Source organism: Oncorhynchus nerka, linkage group LG17 (genome assembly GCF_034236695.1).
Source record: "Oncorhynchus nerka isolate Pitt River linkage group LG17, Oner_Uvic_2.0, whole genome shotgun sequence".
NCBI lineage: Eukaryota > Metazoa > Chordata > Actinopteri > Salmoniformes > Salmonidae > Oncorhynchus > Oncorhynchus nerka.
The window spans coordinates 39,786,848-39,807,271 of record NC_088412.1 but is presented as its reverse complement, the minus strand read 5'-3'; the positions used below and the strand labels follow the sequence as shown (position 1 = coordinate 39,807,271).

General features: G+C 42.5%; 1 protein-coding gene across 1 annotated transcript in view; it reads right to left on the bottom strand.

Moving 5' to 3' along the window:
• The window catches only part of LOC115145212 (26S proteasome non-ATPase regulatory subunit 11-like), a 24,346-nt gene extending 3,922 nt beyond the window's left edge, over positions 1–20,424 (bottom strand). The window contains exons 1-5 of the mRNA XM_029686595.2: positions 20,304–20,424; positions 5,959–6,060; positions 1,154–1,350; positions 764–821; positions 312–506 (exon numbers count right to left, since the gene is read on the bottom strand). Coding sequence (XP_029542455.1) covers positions 312–506; positions 764–821; positions 1,154–1,350; positions 5,959–6,060; positions 20,304–20,394 — 643 coding nt within the window. The 5' untranslated portion in view covers positions 20,395–20,424. The remainder of the gene's footprint in view (positions 1–311; positions 507–763; positions 822–1,153; positions 1,351–5,958; positions 6,061–20,303) is intronic.

Here is a 20,424-nt window from a genome sequence, read left to right as displayed (position 1 = left end):
GCTCTCTAATCAGGGATTGATTTAGACCCAGGACACCAGCTGAGCGCAATGAGGTAAACATAGAAATCTGCATGGCCACCTCTGTACAACTAGAAAAAGTCAACCTGCAGCTGTGTCTACCCGGGCCTTTATGCTTGGTGGATGTGGAAGAGCTGATGCCCCACCACTTTAAAATGATTTAAATATAAATTATAAAATGTTTAATAAATCACTGAATATATTTTTAAACTGCAGAGGCCACTCCTACACAGTGGACATAAGAATTAACTAGTGGCGGGTGTTGTAGGGGAGGCGAATGGAGAGTAGCGGACCTGACTGCATGTCCAGGGCGGCCTGTAGCTTGGGTGGGCAATAAATGCCGTTGGCGGTGGTGCGTGCAGAAGTGAGGGCAGCTCGGGCCTTGGGCAGGTTGCTGAGGCCGTGGTACGTCTTACTCTCCAGCAGCTGTACCTCCACCAGCAGGGCCTTGTCATCCATTTTCTTCAGTTCCTGGAGTAGCAGGGTGCCTGTGGGAGAGAGGGATGGAAGGAGGGAGGGATGGAGAGAAAGGGAGAGACATGAATGAATACACCAAGCCAGAGTTGGCAGATATGAAGGGCATTTTTTAAAGTACTTTAATTGGGACTGGTCAACTGAAGTGTATAAAACAGAGTTAACATGTATCTAATGTGCACTTATTAGGAATACCAACTGTAATCATATCCTGCTCTTTTTGTTGTGATTAATATATTTTTGTTTCAGTACAAACAAACAAAAAACACACCTAGATGAAGCGCCTCTTGATACCGCTTTGTGTCAAAATACAGAGAGATGAGACGAGCCTAGAGAGAGAGAGACAAAGTCAAGGATACCACAACCTCTGAAATCATCTAACAACCACCAGAGGTCCATTTTAAGAAAGAAAATTCTAAAATTGTTCAATTGGAATTTCAACTCAATTCCCAAATTGACAGAATTGAAATGTGTCATCAAGATCCACCAATGGCCCTTGAAGCAAGAACTGCAGCGCTACATAGAGCGAAATAGACTCAATAACCCCAAGACGGGCTTAATTTCCATCCACTGTAAACCATTTAGTGAGGCGAACCAAACCCATCATGTCAGTGCTCCCGCTCAGCTCTCTTCCAGTGGGGTCCCCTCTTCCACTCCTCACCTCCAGGGCCTGTCTGAGGAATGTTCTCTTCTCAGCCATGGCCCACTCGATGCACTCCAGACACAGCTCCACCTCCTGGCCTGTAGCTGCCTCCATGTCCAGAAACAGGTCCAACAGCGAGCGCACCAGCCGGGCCGCCTTGGCCTTGCTGATGGAATTCAGAAACGGCCGCACATACTTCAGGAGACCGCCCAGCTCTGAGGGACCGAGACAGCAGGTTGGAGGGGATCAGTTAAAGCAAGCCAAGGTGAGGAACAGAAACACTAATGTTGATCACAATGACTAGGTATTTGGGATGCAAGGTGATTTGTGGATCAGTAATTCTGGGCAGTCCGCATGCAATGTAATCAAATCTCAAACTTGCGCACAGTCAAAGAGAATCTTGTCACCGTCACTCAACATTATAGAAAAAGTTAATTTCCACAGCTTCGTGATTTGTTTCCTAGCCATACTGAAAATCATGATAAAACTAGTCAGTATTAGTGTTGCACGTTATACCCAGGGACGAAAATCTGATATCAACTTTCGAGGGGACAATTACATTCAATTCTCACCAAAAGTAGTGCTGTAACACATAGCCTACATTGTAATATGTTAAATGCATATTGAGGAACCATAATTAAACCATCATTAAATATGTGCCACTGACCTGAATCTACTACGATAGCTTTACAAGAACAAAAAGCTCAAAATAAGTACAGTTCTAAAAGCGAAAGAACTACTAACCCAAATAAATCAACCAAAATATCCTTCAAAAATACTTATATATTGTTCAGTCAGTGTCTCAACTCTTCAAACAAAAGCTATGGACAAGTATGTCACAAAAGCAATTTTAAATAAAATAACAAAATAAATAGTAAGTGTACAGTCATGTACGAAAAACTACTAAACAAAAGAACACATTTACTATATTACCAGGGGTTCTCAAACAGGGGTCTGTAGACCCCTAGGGGTCCCTGGTGTAACTGCAAGGGGTCTGTATAATGAACTTATTCAGTAACACAAGGTTTCCAGTAACTTTACATATAATATAGAGGGGGCGGGGGTCCCTGAGGACTGCTCAAAACCTTGCCTGCCTTGCCTCAAAATATGCAGGGGTTCCAGTACCCAAAAAAGGTTGAGAACCACTGCTATACACACTACTGAACCGAACATATATTTGTCGGTTTCAATGGATCCAACAAATTGCTGGCAGACAATTTCCCGCGAGACTGTCCAGCCTATACATTGTACATTACAGACAACTATGCCATTCAGTCTCTCTTGGCCCAAGCTAGCCCGTATCCAAGTCTTCATCCTGCAGAGTGCACTGAATCTCCTCTTAGCCTCACATGAAGACATTGGCACCACAAACAAAATTCTGACCAGCACCTCAACTTGGTGAAACAAGCACCTCCACTGGAAGCCTCCTTGAGGACCTCTGCTGCCTCCCCACTGCTTCTACAGGGTTATTTGTTGCGAAAGAGAAGCAACTGCACTGAAAAATAATCTATCTAGAGACTCATGAAACTCGCCCCTCTTTCCACCTTTTGCAGGACGTTTAGACTGTCCTGGTCAAAATGGTCACCAAACTGAACCTCCACACCATCCAACACTTTAAAAAAATGCTGCCCTATAGTGATCCTATGCTTTTCCATCAAATCATCTTGAGTGTGTCTCAATGGATTCAATCAATGTTGTTGCTTTCTCATACAGTGCAAGGTAGCTTTCGTCATGTCTCTTGCCTCTAAGAGATGACAGCACACACACTCGACTGCAGCCTGCATACCAGAGACAATCTGAGTTTTATGCAGTGAAATGTTAAAGGATTCAAGCTCTCCAAGAACAGCAGAGGCAAGTGTGAGGCCCAACAGTCTTGCCTATGCTGAAGTGCTCAAATAATCCACTGGCAGTTGAAGCTGTCTTGGATGCAGTTTTAGCCATCTCCTCTAGGCTGCTTAGTACCCGCTCATACTGCCATAGCACAGCTCTATTAGCAGTATTCCACACAGCCCACCTTGTTGGACATAGAGGTTTTAGGGTGGTCAGATGTGCATCGTCGGACGTGGCAATTGATTCAAATATGCTCTTAAACTTTCCTGACTGGCCATAGAGGACACCTAACTGATTGACTCAAGTAAGGGAATCCCGGATCAGTGGGGAGGCTCAGCAGCCAGCCTGTGTAATCAGATTTACACAGTGTGCTCCACCATGCACATAGAGGGCTAATGGCTACTGCCTCCTCACAATTGCTAGTGCACCTGTGTATTTTCCTGCCATGTTTGAGGCACCATCGTAACTCTGCTCACGTAAGCCAGACATGGGCAAATTGAGCCTCAACAACACATCAGTTGCTACTTTCACAATGCTCTCTCGCCTGTTGTCTCCGACACCCTGTATAGCCCAATAAACTCCTATTGAGGGATAAGGTCATGGTCAACATAACGCAGGCAGATACTCTCCTGTTCAGCACCAGAGACATCTTGAGTAGCGTCAACAATTACTGAAAATTGTACAATCGGAAGAGACCTAATCTCAGCTGCAATGCCTCGAATGACTATTGGCCATGATGTTCAGAATTTCCTTCTGTGCTTTGGGGCCTGTGTACATTGCGGTACGCTCTGTTAACCACTTCAGTAAAATGTGATTGTCCCCTAAGTTTCAAAAGCTGGTATAAATTCCCACTCATCTGTGTGGCCTCTAAAAGGCTTGTCCAGGTCTTGCCACACGCTGCACCGAACTAACAATTTTCATCAAGCAATTCATGCCTTGCGTCCTCCTGCTGTTTACAGGCACGATTGGATTTAGCTGGTGTGCTGCTACAGTTACAAAGTTGCAGTGGGATAGGCAGTTTAGATGTGCTGTGAATTTTACAATGGATTTTCTCCAGTTCCTAAAACCTGCACTAATGAAGGCAGCATCTGCTTTTTGGCCAAAATATGGCTGGCTTGAAACCCTTGGCTACAGTGCAAACAACACTCCTTTTTTTAATGGATTATAAGGTAGCCAGGGGAAATCGCGAAACCATTTCTCTTGAAACGTCAACACTCACTTGTCAAGAGTTTGCGGTTCTATAAATTGTGGGTGTGGCTGATATGGTTTTGTGCCATCACTGAGGTAACTGAACAATGCTGTGCCACTGTCCCCTATACTGGTGCTGCTGGCAACAAGGTTGACACCTGGTCCTGCCGTGGCTGTGACACTGTCCTCTGAAGTCTCTCTCCCTGGCTCTTTCCCTTTCACCACCCTCACTGACACACAGTCTGTCTCCTAGAAAATAAATAAGGTGTTTGCCGTATTCCTAACTACCGGTACCCAAAACCACACAATCACAACAGCAATACCATTGCCTTAAACAAATATTGGTTCAGTCACCAGTTTAAGTTGAGTGGGGGTATCCATGGCATTGTCCAATTATGTCCCTATTTTACAAGTCTAAAAAAGAGAGCCTTTCATAATGTTGCCAAACAGAGACTCAAACTTACCTGAGACTCCCTGTCTCAGCCAGTCTGTCCCTGCCTATATGTCCCCAGTTCTGCTGTCTATGTGCCATCTGTTGCCCGCTCTGCCTAATGACATCATTATGAAACATTTACATGTCACGTTTTTCTTATGAACATTTTATCAACTAGTCTTTGAGATATTAGGCTACTAGGGTTCTTACTTTGCGTTGGTGGTGTACTGAAAAATGCTCTGATTTCCGTCTTTGCTGGCAACACACAGTGTGCAGTTTATTTACAGTAGGAGACAGATGATAGAATTTCACAATCTTTTGAAATTTAGGCGCTATTAAGTGTCTATAATCAGCACAAGTGCTTTCATGGCATATTATTGAAATAAATAGTTATGTTGACAGTCATTTATTGGGTGGGACAAATCATGGCGCGTCCACCCCATCCCCCCTGGGATTGCCACCTATGGGTATACCGGTACCATGGTACCAAAACATTATGATACCATTTAAGAATACCGTAGTACTGTTTCATTTGATACTACTGACTTTTTCTTCCCTACCGATCTAAAGAACCTGCTGGTGTCCGTTATAAAATGTTTATAAAAGTCAGCTTTGTTAATAAATTCAATTTCATGCGCTTATCACGTGTGGCAGCTGTCAACCAGCACCATCCCCTAGACCCTACCAGCCCTCTCATCTGCTTCTCTCCTCCCGCTTTTCACTCACGTCGATTCCCCCATCAGTTTTTTTAAATATAATTTTGCCGTGATAGCGAGCAGAGATGCAGACCCAGATGAGTCTTGTTACATTTGACATGCAGATTATTATGCATGTATATCCCATGATGTTGGTGGCACCTTAATTGGGGAGGACGGGCTCGTGAAAATGGCTGGAGCCATTCCATTTGCGCCGTTCCAGCCATTATTATGAGCAATCCTCCCTTCAGCAGCCTCCACCAATGTGTATTCCTTCCTCCCATTGTTCCTGCCAAATCACAGGTAGGCCTTTGCAAATATTAGCAAAATCAGCCATTCTATGCAGTATTATATTATATACTGAACTGTGTGAAGTTAAATTCAATGTGTTGTATTGAGTAGAAGTCTGAATTTCAGTGACAGGTTTTTGGAGAACGTTTCAAAAACGTAAACAAGCGTTTGGGGACGGGGCGAACAGGATGCTAGGCCACAGATTTTCTTCCACCAAGGTGTCGTGATACTACTCGGTATAGTGATACTTGGCCTGGTATCGTATTGTTTGCAAAATGTTGGTATCGTGACAAGCCTAGTCAGCATCATTCTCTAGTAGAGGTGATATGCGAGTCTGCACTTATCCACCTGAAATCGGAGGGGATGAGGGAGGGAGGATATGTTACCTGCAGCCTGGCCCATCTTCGCCAGCAGACCACCCAGCTCCAGGATGCTCTGCTCTTTGACACACACTGCCTCCTCATCGCTCTCCTGGATGTCCCGCTTTACTGGAAAAAAACAATAGAAGAATACTTGTTGACATTGGCAGCAGAACCTTTTACACGTAGACCTAGCATAATAGATAGCAAAATCTAGGCTATATGTGAGAAAAAATGTGCAAACTATAATACATGCCATAATCAGTTGTTGTCAAATCAGTGTGGATGCTCACTTATAAGTCACTGCTTTCAGTTGACAGCTAGCTGGGGGAAATCATCCCTGGGTCCAACATTGGACACAGTTCACTAGCAGTCAATGTAACAAAGGCTGAGCCACTATCTGTTGAGCTTCTGCTGTCAATAAATCTGATTTAGCTGGCTCTACTTACCAACATAAATGTGTAGCTAGTTAGTTAACATTACTGAAATTACACCGAGGTAAAGACAGTTTCAGGTTGGATATTCAACAGATTGAGGTTTGAAAGTGTGACAATAGCTTTCAAACCACTTGAGCCACAGACTCCAAGTAAGTGTCATGATGTTGGAAAAATTGTGCACAACATTGCACAGGTCTTATTTTCACGATTTGGACATTCATTCACTTTCCAACGCTAATAAACATGTGGAAATGTGAACAGGATTTTAAATTCCTAATTGAATTAGTTAGGGAGCGTAAACAAAGTACAAACTTTTTTACATTCAAATTTCAATAGCTCCTTGGTCATGTGACCTACTGACCTCAACCAAGGTTCAGAATGTACACTCAGTGGGCCTACCCATTGCACGCCCTTTAGTTAGTCATTTCCCCTGCCCTACCATGCCCACAGCAGAGTTTTGTTATTGGATCACAGCCCCGCACCGGTGGCTGGCAACCCGTTAATGATCCTTCCGCAGGTTCACCTACGGAAACCTTGTTACGACTTTTACAAATTCCCTAACCCCCGGTACGTCTTTAAACGTTAATAACTAAAATTATAAGTCCAATCTGGATGTTTTTTTGTAGCACAATGGCACGCCAAGACCTGCATATCCATGCAACCAAAATTGATTTAGCATCAAATGTAATATAGGATAATCGTGTTAGAAGGTAATAAAAAAAAGTCCTGGGGGCGGGGGGAGGGGGAAAGGACAAACTAAAGGGTGTGCAATGTGTAGGCCAACTGAGTGTACATTCTGAACCTTGTTTGAGGTCAGGTGCTATTGAAGCTATTGGAATTCTAAAGCTTACAAAACTCATGTGAGATGAAAATGGACAAACAAAATGGTCTGCACTATAGAAGGGTAGTCAGTGTACATTTGGAACCTTGTTTGAGTCCAGTAGGTCACATGACCTATTGAGCTATTGATATTGGAAACATCGAAAATGAATGTAAAATCATGTGAGATGAAAATGGACAAACAAAAGGTTGTGCTACATATCAGGCTACACAGTGGATATTCTGAGTCGTTTGAGGGTTGTAGGCCATAAAACTAAGGAGCTATTGAAAGTTGAATCTTTTACAATTCTCGTAAAATCTCATGAGATGCAAATGGACAAACACAAAAGGTGTGCAATATGTAGGCCCACTGAGTATACATTATGAACCTTGTTTGGGGTGTGCAGATCACGTCACCAAGGCGCTATTGACATTTTTTAAATAATTCAAAATAGTGTGAGATGTAAACCGATTAAAAAAAAAGTGTGCTATGTGCGCCTATGCCATCGGGTTAGCTAGAACCGGTTTTGAAAGTTTTAGAAGTAATGGTTAAAGAGCTATTGAAATTTGGAAAATGTGATTTGTCACCATGTTGACGGGCGTAAGGGTTAGAAAAAGGCATTAGTCACATAGCTATCACATTCGCTAACATTTAGCTAGATTGGTAAATTTAAAAATATTTAGCTAGCTAGATGATTCCAATCTTAATGTATACATTCAGCTACAGTAGAAGGTTGGAAATGCCTTTTGTTTAGATTAACACAGCTGAGCTGGTGCAAGATATGGCTTGGAAAACGTACCTCAATCAAGGGATATATATGGAATTGTACTCCGAATTGTTCCATTATCCCACCTACTACACGAGAAGATTGAACGACTGCTAGTTAAGTAAACCAAAGTTTTTGTTCTCATGCTAGCTAACAGTAGCCACGAAAAAGTGCATTTTAGCCTATTCTTTGATTGAAATACCGGTCGATGTAGCGCGAGAGCTTCTGATACAGCTCAAACAGCTTTGATAAGCCCAATTATTTTGCAACAATTCTAAAGGCAATTTGTGTAATTTTTTTATATATATATTTTTTAAAGTCCATGATTACAAATAGCACATTTTCTCTCTCAACTAGTAATTGAAGTACGCTTCCCAGTCACCATTCAAGTGCATGGCAACTAGGCAGGCTTCAGTGCACCACACAGCACTTTGCAATGAGCTGGAGGCAGTACGCATTTCAAAATCATGCTTAATTGTTTGAAACCAGAACATTTCATTACATATGAGGCATGTTTTACCTTGCTTCAAAGTAGCCTAGCCAAAATCCAACCAAATGTGCAGGCAATAATTTTATAAAGACTTCCATATGCCATTGAAACCAGTAGCCTTTTTCTTTCATGTTCTATTGGTTTTCAAATCAACTTACTTTCATTGTCCAGCAGCAAAGGCCAGTGGTATAAAATACTTTAAAGTACTACTTAAGTTGTTTTTTGGGGTATCTTTACTATTTATATATTTGACTACTTTTACTTCACTACACTCCTAAAGAAAACGTAAATTTTGCCTGACACCCAAAAGTACTAGTTACATGTTGAGAGCTAAACAGGACATGAAAATGGTCCAAATTACACACTTATCAAGAGAACACATGGTCATCCCTACCACCTCTGATCTGGCAGACTCACTAAACACAAATGCATAATTTGTAAATTATGTCTGAGTGTTGGAGTGTACCCCTGGCTATCTGTACGTTTTAAAAACAAGAAAATGGTGCCATTTGCTTTGCTTAATTTAAAGGAATTTAAAATGATTCATACTTTTACTTTTGGTACTTAAGTATATTTAGAACCAAATACTTTGACTTTTACTCAAGTAGTATTTACTGGTTGACTTATACTTGAGTAACTTTCGATTAAGGTATATTAAGGGTTTGGCCGGGGTAGGCCGTCATTGTAAATAAGAACTTGTTCTTAACCAACTTGCCTAGTTAAATTTAAAAAAAAATTCATATATACTTGTACTCAAGTATGACGATTGCATACTTTTTCCACCACTGGCATATACACACTACTAGTCATATTGGTCACCAATGCTAGTTGTTGCCATCCAGTTAGAAGGTAATAGATTATTTTATTACAATGGTTCAAATGTATTTTCATTGTGTTCCATAGTGTTATTTGCCACCTAGTGGAGCTTTCTGGTACTTAGAAAGACTACGCAAACAGGAAGTAGAGAATTTGTTCTGCACACATAGAAGCAGCTATAGTTAGTTATTTCTTGTCAAGCTTCAGCCTTGGAAAATATTAGTTTTGTAAGTTCGATTCAAGCATTTAGCGAATGATGATAATCTTGTTATTGATAGAGTTGCTTACATATCAATGTTGGTTGGTTGCATTTACTCACAAATTGCAATGCCTTTCATGTATGTCGTTAGCTGTATTACTTTGCTCGTGCGTCATGCAAACATGTAAAATATACAATACTGTAGTTTTGTTACGGTTTCTAGTGTAATATGCTTTGGTATTCTACATAGATGGTTGTACATTATTAGAGCAATGAAAGGAGTTAGCCAATTACCATATGAGTAACAATTAGCTATATGGTTTGGCATCATGCCAGATGCATGGTACCTTAGCATGTGCTTTGTATTTATGCAACTTCAAATGTATAATGTACAGCTACAGTATGTCGGTGTGAATTGAATACTAAAGTATATTCTTTTCTGTATTTTGCAGTTTCACAACAAATGTATTCAATATATTCATTCAAGAAAAGTCACGCCTTCGAGCTTTATTGAAGACTTAGTTGTTAGCTTTCTGTCTAGATTTGCATGAGAACGCAACTCAAGTTGCTCAGTAGTTGCTTAGTGTAGGCCTAGACTATAGGATGTATCTGAGCCTACATTTCTTCACACAGGAAAACGTTGGCCATTTATAAACACATTTCATGCAATTCTACAACACTTAACTGGAAAAATGTGTAATATGACATCCATCTAACTTGGAAACAAATTACTGTCCAAAAACAAACAAAAGTGGCACTCAAGGATATGGCCAAAGTTCTCCGCTGGTGCGTTAAATTAAGTTGAGAATTTTGATAACTAAAAGACAGATTGGAGACACTGACTTTTTCCATATTTTGCTACGTTACAGGCTTATTCTCAAATGGATGAAATTGTCCCACCCCCCTCTCAAATCAACACACAATACTCCACAATGACAAAGCAAAAACAGGTTTTCATAAATGTTTGAAAAAACTAAAACAAAACTGAAATATCACAATTACATAGGTATTCAGAACCCTTTACTCAGTTGAAGCACCTTTGGCTGCGATTACAGCCTCGAGTCTTCATGGGTATGACACTACAAGCTTGGCACACCTACATTTGGAGAGTTTCTCCCATGGGCTCCAGAGTGGTGCAGCAGTCTAAGGCACTGCAACTCAGTGCTTGAGGCATCACTACAGACCCTGGTTCGATTCCAGGCTGTATCACAACCAGCCGTGATTGGGAGCCCATAGGGCGGCACACAATTGGCCCAGGTTAGTGTTTGGCCGGGGTAGGCAGTTATTGCAAATAAGAATTTGTTCATAACTGACTTGCATAGTTAAAAAGGTTACAGTTGAAGTCGGAAGTTTACATACACCTTACCCAAATACATTTAAACTCTGTTTTCACAATTCCTGACATTTAATCCAAGTAAAAAGACCCTGTCTTAATTAAGTCAGTTAGGATCAACACCTTATTTTAAGACCGTGAAATGTCAGAATAATAGTATTGAGAATGAATTTTTTCAGCTTTTATTTCTTTCATCACATTCCCAGTGGATCAGAAGTTTACATGCACTCAATTAGTATTTGGTAGCATTGCCTTTAAATTGTTTAACATGGGTCAAATGTTTCAGGTAGCCTTCCACAAGCTTCCCACAATAAGTTGGGTGAATTTTGGCCCATTCCTCCTGACAGAGCTGGTGTAACTGAGTCAGGTTTGTAGGCCTCCTTGCTCACACACGCTTTTTCAGTTCTGCCCACAAATTTTCTATGGGATTGAGGTCAGGGCTTTGTGATGGCCACTCCAATACCTTGACTTTTCTGTCCTTAACCCATTTGCAACAACTTTGGAAGTATGCTTGGGGTCATTGTCGATTTGGAAGACCCATTTGCGACCAAGCTTTAACTTCCTGACTGATGTCTTGAGATATTGCTTCAATATATCCACAGAATTTTTCTCCCTCATGATGCCATCTATTTTGTGACGTGCACCAGTCCCTCCTGCAGCAAAGCACCCCCACAACATGCTGCCACCACCCCCGTGCTTCACGGTTGGGATGGTGCTTTTCAGCTTGCAAGCCCCCCCCCCCCCCCCTTTTCCTTCAAATATAACGATGGTCATTATGGCCAAACAGTTATATTTTTGTTTCATCAGACCAGAGGACATTTATTAAAAAAGTACAATCTTTGTCCCCATGAGCAGTTGCAAACCGTAGTCTGGCTTTTTTAATGGCGGTTTTGGAGCAGTGGCTTCTTCCTTGCTGAGCGGCCTTTCAGGTTATGTTGATATAGGACTCGTTTTACTGTGGATATAGATACTTTTGTACCCATTTCCTCCAGCATCTTCACAAGGTCCTTTTCTGTTGTTCTGGGATTGATTTGCACTTTTCTCACCAAAGTACGTTCATCTCTAGTAGACAGAACATGTGTTCTTCCTGAGCGGTATGACGGCTGTGTGGTCCCATGGTGTTTATACTTGCGTGCCATTGTTTGTCCAGATGAACGTGGTACCTTCAGACATTAGGAAATTGCTCCCAAGGATGAACCAGACTTGTGGAGGTGTACAATTTTTTTTCTGAGGTCTTGGCTGATTTATTTTGATTTTCCCATGACGTCAAGCAAAGAGGCACGGAGTTTGAAGGTAGGCCTTGAAATACATCCACAGGTACACCTCCAATTGACTTAAATTGTCAATTAGCCTATCAGAAGCTTCTAAATCCATGACATACTTTTCTGGAATTTTCCAAGCTGTTTAAAGGCACAATCAATTTAGTGTATGTAAACTTCTGACCCACTGGAATTATGATAGTGAATTTTAAGTTAAATAATCTGTCTATAAACAATTGTTGGAAAAATTACTTCTGTTATGCACAAAGTAGATGTCCTAACCGACTTGCCAATGCGCCGACTGAGATGGCCGCCTCGCTTCGCGTTCCTAGGAAACTATGCAGTTTTTTGTTTTTTTACGTGTTATTTCTTACATTAGTACCCCAGGTCATCTTCGTTTTCATTACATACAGTCGAGAAGAACTACTGAATATAAGATCAGCGTCAACTCACCATCAGTACGACCAAGAATATGTTTTCCGCGACGCGGATCCTGTGTTCTGCCTTACAAACAGGACAACGGAATGGATCGCATGCAGCGACCCAAGGAAACGACTCCGAAAAAGAGGGAAACGAGGCGGTGTTCTGGTCAAACTCCGAAAAAGGGCACATCGCGCACCACTCCCCAGCATTCTTCTTGCCAATGTCCAGTCTCTTGACAACAAGGTTGACGAAATCCGAGCAAGGGTAGCATTCCAGAGGGACATCAGAGACTGCAACGTTCTCTGCTTCACGGAAACATGGCTTACTGGGAAGACGCTATCCGATGCGGTGCAGCCAACGGGTTTCTCCACGCATCGCGCCGACAGAAACAAACATCTTTCTGGTAAGAAGAGTGGGGGGCGTATGCCTCATGACTAACGAGACATGGTGTGATGAAGGAAACATACAGGAACTCAAATCCTTCTGTTCACCTGATTTAGAATTCCTCACAATCAAATGTAGACCGCATTATCTTCCAAGAGAATTCTCTTCGATTATAATCACAGCCGTATATATCCCCCAAGCAGACACATCGATGGCTCTGAACGAACTTTATTTAACTCTTTGCAAACTGGAAACCATTTATCCGGAGGCTGCATTCATTGTAGCTGGGGATTTTAACAAAGCTAATCTGAAAACAAGACTCCCTAAATTTTATCAGCAAATCGATTGCGCAACCAGGGGTGGTAAAACCTTGGATCATTGTTACTCTAACTTCCGCGACGCATATAAGGCCCTGCCCCGCCCCCCTTTCGGAAAAGCTGACCACGACTCCATTTTGCTGATCCCTGCCTACAGGCAGAAACTAAAACAAGAGGCTCCCACACTGAGGTCTGTCCAACGCTGGTCAGACCAAGCTGACTCCACACTCCAAGACTGCTTCCATCACGTGGACTGGGACATGTTTCAGTATTGCGTCAGATGGAAATATTGACGAATACGCTGATTCGGTGTGCGAGTTCATTAGAACGTGCGTCGAAGATGTCGTTCCCATAGCAACGATAAAAACATTCCCAAACCAGAAACCGTGGATTGATGGCAGCATTCGCGTGAAACTGAAAGCGCGAACCACTGCTTTTAATCAGGGCAAGGTGTCTGGTAACATGTCCGAATATAAACAATGCAGCTATTCCCTCCGCAAGGCTATTAAACAAGCTAAGCGTCAGTACAGAGACAAAGTGGAATCTCAATTCAATGGCTCAGACACAAGAGGCATGTGGCAGGGTCTACAGTCAATCACGGACTACAAGAAGAAACCCAGCCCAGTCACGGACCAGGATGTCTTGCTCCCAGGCAGACTAAATAACTTTTTTGCCCGCTTTGAGGACAATACAGTGCCACTGACACGGCCTGCAACGAAAACATGCGGTCTCTCCTTCACTGCAGCCGAGGTGAGTAAGACATTTAAACGTGTTAACCCTCGCAAGGCTGCAGGCCCAGACGGCATCCCCAGCCGCGCCCTCAGAGCATGCGCAGACCAGCTGGCCGGTGTGTTTACGGACATATTCAATCAATCCCTATACCAGTCTGCTGTTCCCACATGCTTCAAGAGGGCCACCATTGTTCCTGTTCCCAAGAAAGCTAAGGTAACTGAGCTAAACGACTACCGCCCGTAGCACTCACTTCCGTCATCATGAAGTGCTTTGAGAGACTAGTCAAGGACCATATCACCTCCACCCTACCTGACACCCTAGACCCACTCCAATTTGCTTACCGCCCAAATAGGTCCACAGACGATGCAATCTCAACCACACTGCACACTGCCCTAACCCACCTGGACAAGAGGAATACCTATGTGAGAATGCTGTTCATCGACTACAGCTCGGCATTCAACACCATAGTACCCTCCAAGCTCGTCATCAAGCTCGAGACCCTGGGTCTCGACCCCGCCCTGTGCAACTGGGTACTGGACTTCCTGACGGGCCGCCCCCAGGTGGTGAGGGTAGGCAACAACATCTCCACCCCGCTGATCCTCAACACGGGGGCCCCACAAGGGTGCGTTCTGAGCCCTCTCCTGTACTCCCTGTTCACCCACGACTGCGTGGCCATGCACGCCTCCAACTCAATCATCAAGTTTGCGGACGACACAACAGTGGTAGGCTTGATTACCAACAACGACGAGACGGCCTACAGGGAGGAGGTGAGGGCCCTCGGAGTGTGGTGTCAGGAAAATAACCTCACACTCAACGTCAACAAAACTAAGGAGATGATTGTGGACTTCAGGAAACAGCAGAGGGAACACCCCTATCCACATCGATGGATCAGTAGTGGAGAGGGTAGCAAGTTTTAAGTTCCTCGGCATACACATCACAGACAAACTGAATTGGTCCACTCACACTGACAGCGTCGTGAAGAAGGCGCAGCAGCGCCTCTTCAACCTCAGGAGGCTGAAGAAATTCGGCTTGTCACCAAAAGCACTCACAAACTTCTACAGATGCACAATCGAGAGCATCCTGGCGGGCTGTATCACCGCCTGGTACGGCAACTGCTCCGCCCTCAACCGTAAGGCTCTCCAGAGGGTAGTGAGGTCTGCACAACGCATCACCGGGGGCAAACTACCTGCCCTCCAGGACACCTACACCACCCGATGTTACAGGAAGGCCATAAAGATCATCAAGGACATCAACCACCCGAACCACTGCCTGTTCACCCCGCTATCATCCAGAAGGCGAGGTCAGTACAGGTGCATCAAAGCTGGGACCGAGAGACTGAAAAACAGCTTCTATCTCAAGGCCATCAGACTGTTAAACAGCCACCACTAACATTGAGTGGCTGCTGCCAACACACTGTCATTGACACTGACCCAACTCCAGCCACTTTAATAATGGGAATTGATGGGAAATGATGTAAATATATCACTAGCCACTTTAAACAATGCTACCTTATATAATGTTACTTACCCTACATTATTCATCTCATATGCATACGTATATACTGTACTCTAGATCATCGACTGCATCCTTATGTCACTAGCCACTTTAACTATGCCACTTTGTTTACTTTGTCTACATACTCATCTCATATGTATATACTGTACTCGATACCATCTACTGTATGCTGCTCTGTACCATCACTCATTCATATATCCTTATGTACATATTCCTTATCCCCTTACACTGTGTATAAGACAGTAGTTTTGGAATTGTTAGTTAGATTACTTGTTGGTTATCACTGCATTGTCGGAACTAGAAGCACAAGCATTTCGCTACACTCGCATTAACATCTGCTAACCATGTGTATGTGACAAATAAAATTTGATTTGATTTGAAAACTATAGTTTGTTAACAAGAAATTTGTGGAGTGGTTGAAAAACAAGTTTTAATGACTCCAACCTAAGTGTGTAAACTTCAGACTTCAACTGTAAATAAAATAAAATGATCTGCAGATCCTCTCAAGTTCTGTCAGGTTGGATGGGGAGCGTCACTGCACAGCTATTTTTAGGTCTCTACAGAGATGTTTGAACGGGTTCAAGTCCAGGCTCGGGCTGGGCCAATCAAGGACATTGAGACCTGTCCAGAAGCCACTCCAGTGAAGTCTTGGCTTTGTGCTTAGGGTCATTGTGCTGTTGGAAGGTGAACCTTCACCCCAGTCTGAGGTCCTGAGCACTCAGGAGCAGGTTTTCATCAAGGATTTTATAAGCCATATACTTTGCTCCGTTCATCTTTCCCTCGATCCTGACTAGTGTCCCAGTCCCGGTCTCTGAAAAACATCCCCACAGCATTATGTTGCCACCATCATGGTTCACCGTAGGGATGGAGACAGATTTCCTCCAGATTTGACGCTTGAACATTCAGGCCAAATAGTTCAATATTGGTTTCATCAGAGCAGAGAATCTTGTTTTTCATGGGCTGAAAGTCCTCTAGGTACCTTTTGGCAAACTCCAAGCGGGCTGTCATGTGCCTTTTACTGAGGAGTGGCTTCCGTCTGGCCACTGATTGGTGTAGTGCTGCAGAGAAGGTTGTCCTTCTTGGAGCTTCTCACATCTCCACAGAAGAACTGTGGAGCTCTTGTCAGAGTGACCATCGGGTTCTTGGTCACCTTCCTGACCAAGGCCCTTCTCCCCCGATTGCGCAGTTTGGCTAGCTCTAGGAAGGCACTGTCATTCCAAACTTCTTCCATTTAAGAATGATTGAGGCCACTGTGTTCTTGGGGATGCTCAATGCTGCAGAAATGTTTAGGTACCCTTCCTCAGATCTTTGCCTTGACACAACCCTGTCTCAGAGCTCTGCGGACAATTCCTTCGACCTCATGGCTTGGATTTTGCTCTGACATGCAATATCAACTGTGGGACCTTACATAGACAGGTGTGTACCTTTCCAAATCATGTCCAATCAATTTAATTTACCACGCCAATGAAGTTGTAGAAACATCAATGATCAATGGAAACAGGATGCACCTGAGCTCAATTTCAAGCCTCATAGCAAAGGGTCTGAATACTTAGGTAAATAAAGGTACGTTTTTGTATGTTAAAAATGTGCAAAAATGTCCAAAAACCTGTTATTGCTTTGTAATTATGGGCTATTGTGTGTAGCTATTTTGTGTGTACATTCATTTAATGAATGGTATAATATGGCTTTAAGGTAACAAAATGTGGAAAAAGAGAAGGGGTCTGAATACTTTCTGAATGCACTGTACATGGCTGTCTCTGGGAAATGTTGTCATCCAAATTTTAAATATAATGATATTGAATATCCACCTCCTTGAGCCCCAACACTTTGTATATTGGTCATTCTCCAGTCTGAAGGTACAAACTCTGCCTTCATGGCAGGCCCAGGGGGAGCAAATAAAGTAACTGCCCTATAGGCCTACTACTGGCCAATCGGATGGCTCAGCTAACCAGGTTTGCAGTAACATAGCAGGCATAAAAGAAAGCTACAACAAAGTTGATACTGTGAGATTTCAAAAACATGACTAGAGAGACTGTCAACAAATACTGCTAAGAGTGAGTTCATGTTTAAGTTTTTACTAAGCACTGTCAACACTTTCGATTCAACACTTTTATAAGCCATAAAATGTGCATTCTCCCTACTTCCATTTGCACTACAACCAGCACTGCAGCTGCAATGAATGAGTATGAAAGTGTCTCGATAGGCTTGCATTATTATTAGGGGCTTAACCTGTTACTCCTACCCCCTACTTTTTCGAACATTCTGTTAAAAATCGCGCAACATTTCAGCGCCCTGCTACTCATGCCAGGAATATAGTATATGCATATGATTAGTATGTGTGGATAGAAAACACTCAGACGTTTATAAAACTGGTTAAATCATGGCTGTGACTATAACAGAACGTGCGTTTCATCGAAAAGTGCAGGAAAATCTGATCACTGAAAATGGAAAAATATATCAATGCGCCACTTCAACCGATTGATAAAGGTGAACCACATTAAATGGGGCCGAGGTTGCAATACCTACAGCTTCCACACGATGTCAACAGTCTTGTCATTTGCCTAGGCTTTGTTTCTTGGTCAAACGAACAAGAGACAGCCCATTTCTTCAGGTCTCCGACCGGATATTTTGGTTGAGATTTACCCGGACATTATTTCCAGACGTACAGCTATAGAATATACATCGCCGCGTGATCAATTTGATCGCTTATTAACGTTTACTAATACCTAAAGTTGCATTACAAAAGTATTTCGAAGTGTTTTGTGAAAGTTTATCGTCGACTTTTTTAATCTAAAAAAATGACGTTACGTTATAAAACGCAATTTTTTTCGTTGATCACACAGTCTTCATAGATCGATATCTAGGCTATATATGGACCGATTTAATCGAAAAAAAAGACCCAATAGTGATGTTTATGGGACATCTAGGAGTGCCAACCAAGAAGATGGTCAAAGGTAATGAATGTTGTATATTTTATTTGTGCGTTTTGTGTAGCGCCGACTATGCTAATTATTTTGTTTACGCCCCCTGCGGGTCTTTTGGGGTGTTACATGCTATCAGATAATAGCTTCTCATGCTTTCGCCGAAAAGCATTTTAAAAATCTGACTTGTTGCCTGGATTCACAACGAGTGTAGCTTTAATTCAATACCCTGCATGTGTATTTTAATGAACGTTTGAGTTTTAACGAGTGCTATTAGCATTTAGCGTAGCGCATTTGCATTTCCAGATGTCTAGATGGGACGCCTGCGTGTCAGGTAGGAGCAAGAGGTTAAGTCTTTTTTAATATCAAGGAATATTTTACTGTGTCTGGTCATAGGAGTAACAACATGAATTTGTGCGAGTAACATGAATTTGTGCGATGCGACTCGAGTTTAGCCATCAGCAGGAGGACAGTGACCCTTTTTGGTCAGTGTCAATGGAGAGCGGAAGGATGTTGAGGCGGACCATCACTCCGTTTCCCTCTCCCGGCGCTGAGACTGACCATCAGAAACAGGCACCATCAGCCCAGTAAAATAGAAAAAAAGGTCATTACTTAAATGTATGCTCACTCAGCTGTGCATCAGGAGGAATACAACTGATCTATTGCCAGTGTGATCATATAGCCTACCTCGATTATTATTATTATTTTTAAACTGTTCTGAGAAAAATAACAGTGTATTGGCAGGGCAATTCAAGTAAAGCCAATATGCGGTGATAATGTATAGGTCCTATAGCCTACTGCACATAGTTAAGCAAAAACCATGGTAGAAAATAAAGATTCCTAATTGGGTAGATGTATATTTATATAAAAACGGTACATATTCAACTTATAACTACAGTACTGTTTTAATAGGTTAATTTTGCCTAGGCTCACGTTTTTTAAATAAGTAATGTTAAAAAAGAAATGAGCGGTAAATCTCGGCTTGAAATTTGACTCAGAAAGTGATCTTGAGGTTGGTGACCACTAGCCCACTGGGTATGTGTAGCAGGCGTCCCTATTCTCACACCCCAAATCCCGGTCTGGTCTGTCGAGTCTGCTTCGCAAAGCGTTCCCGAAAGTCCCGCGATGTTGCGTCGATGGGTATAAGGTTGGAATCACTTCTGTCTGTGTCGGAATCTTCTACCATTTAGCTTAGCTATTAATTCTATACGCAAGCAAAATAGTTAGCTAACGTACCTAGCTAACTGCACAGCATGCTAGCTATCGGTGTTTTTTTTTTTAAATTGGCCACACAAGCTTATAAAATGACAGTTTTATTCTGAAGTCGATTAATCCAAACCTAACCTTAAACCTTATGTAGCAAAAACTACTTTAGATCAGCACTTATGGACAATGTTAATTTATCAGTGTTTACTAGGCTACATCCCTGGCTCTTGCACTCAAACAATAGTACTGCTGAATATTTTCCTAGGAGTGTATGTAGTACTCCACAAGTTAAACAACTATTCTCAAGCAGTGAACACTGGGCATGCTTTGCAGTCCTCTGGCTTACAGTAGTATAAGTAGGTGGTCTATCATACATTCTGATGTCTGTAATATTGAATATTTGGACACCCATGACAGAAAGTCATCATCATCATAATCTTCAAACAGTATGATAGTAGCAGTATCTCTCACAAAAGCAGTGATATATTTAGGCCCAGTCAATCTCAACATTGCAATTTGATATAGCCTTTCCTACGTTAATTGACAACAAGGAACGCTTAGCTACCTGTGTCACTGCTGCTGACTCACAGCCCGGTACGTCATTGAGCTAAAGTACGGTAGCTAGCAAGCTACTAAGTTACTAGCGAAGTTAGCTAGCTAACTTCTGTAACCCATGGACAGGGACTCTTTTAGCGATAATCTACACGTCCAAGACACGTGGATACTACAAGTTATGTTGTAGCTATATACTTACCTATCGAATGTAAAATATCGATAGATGCATTCCGGTTTGAACTGAGAAGAGACTGGGCTCTTTGAAACTCAGCCACTGCCGGGGCTGCCATCTTGCCTCCTCTCAAGAAGGCTTGTTTCCG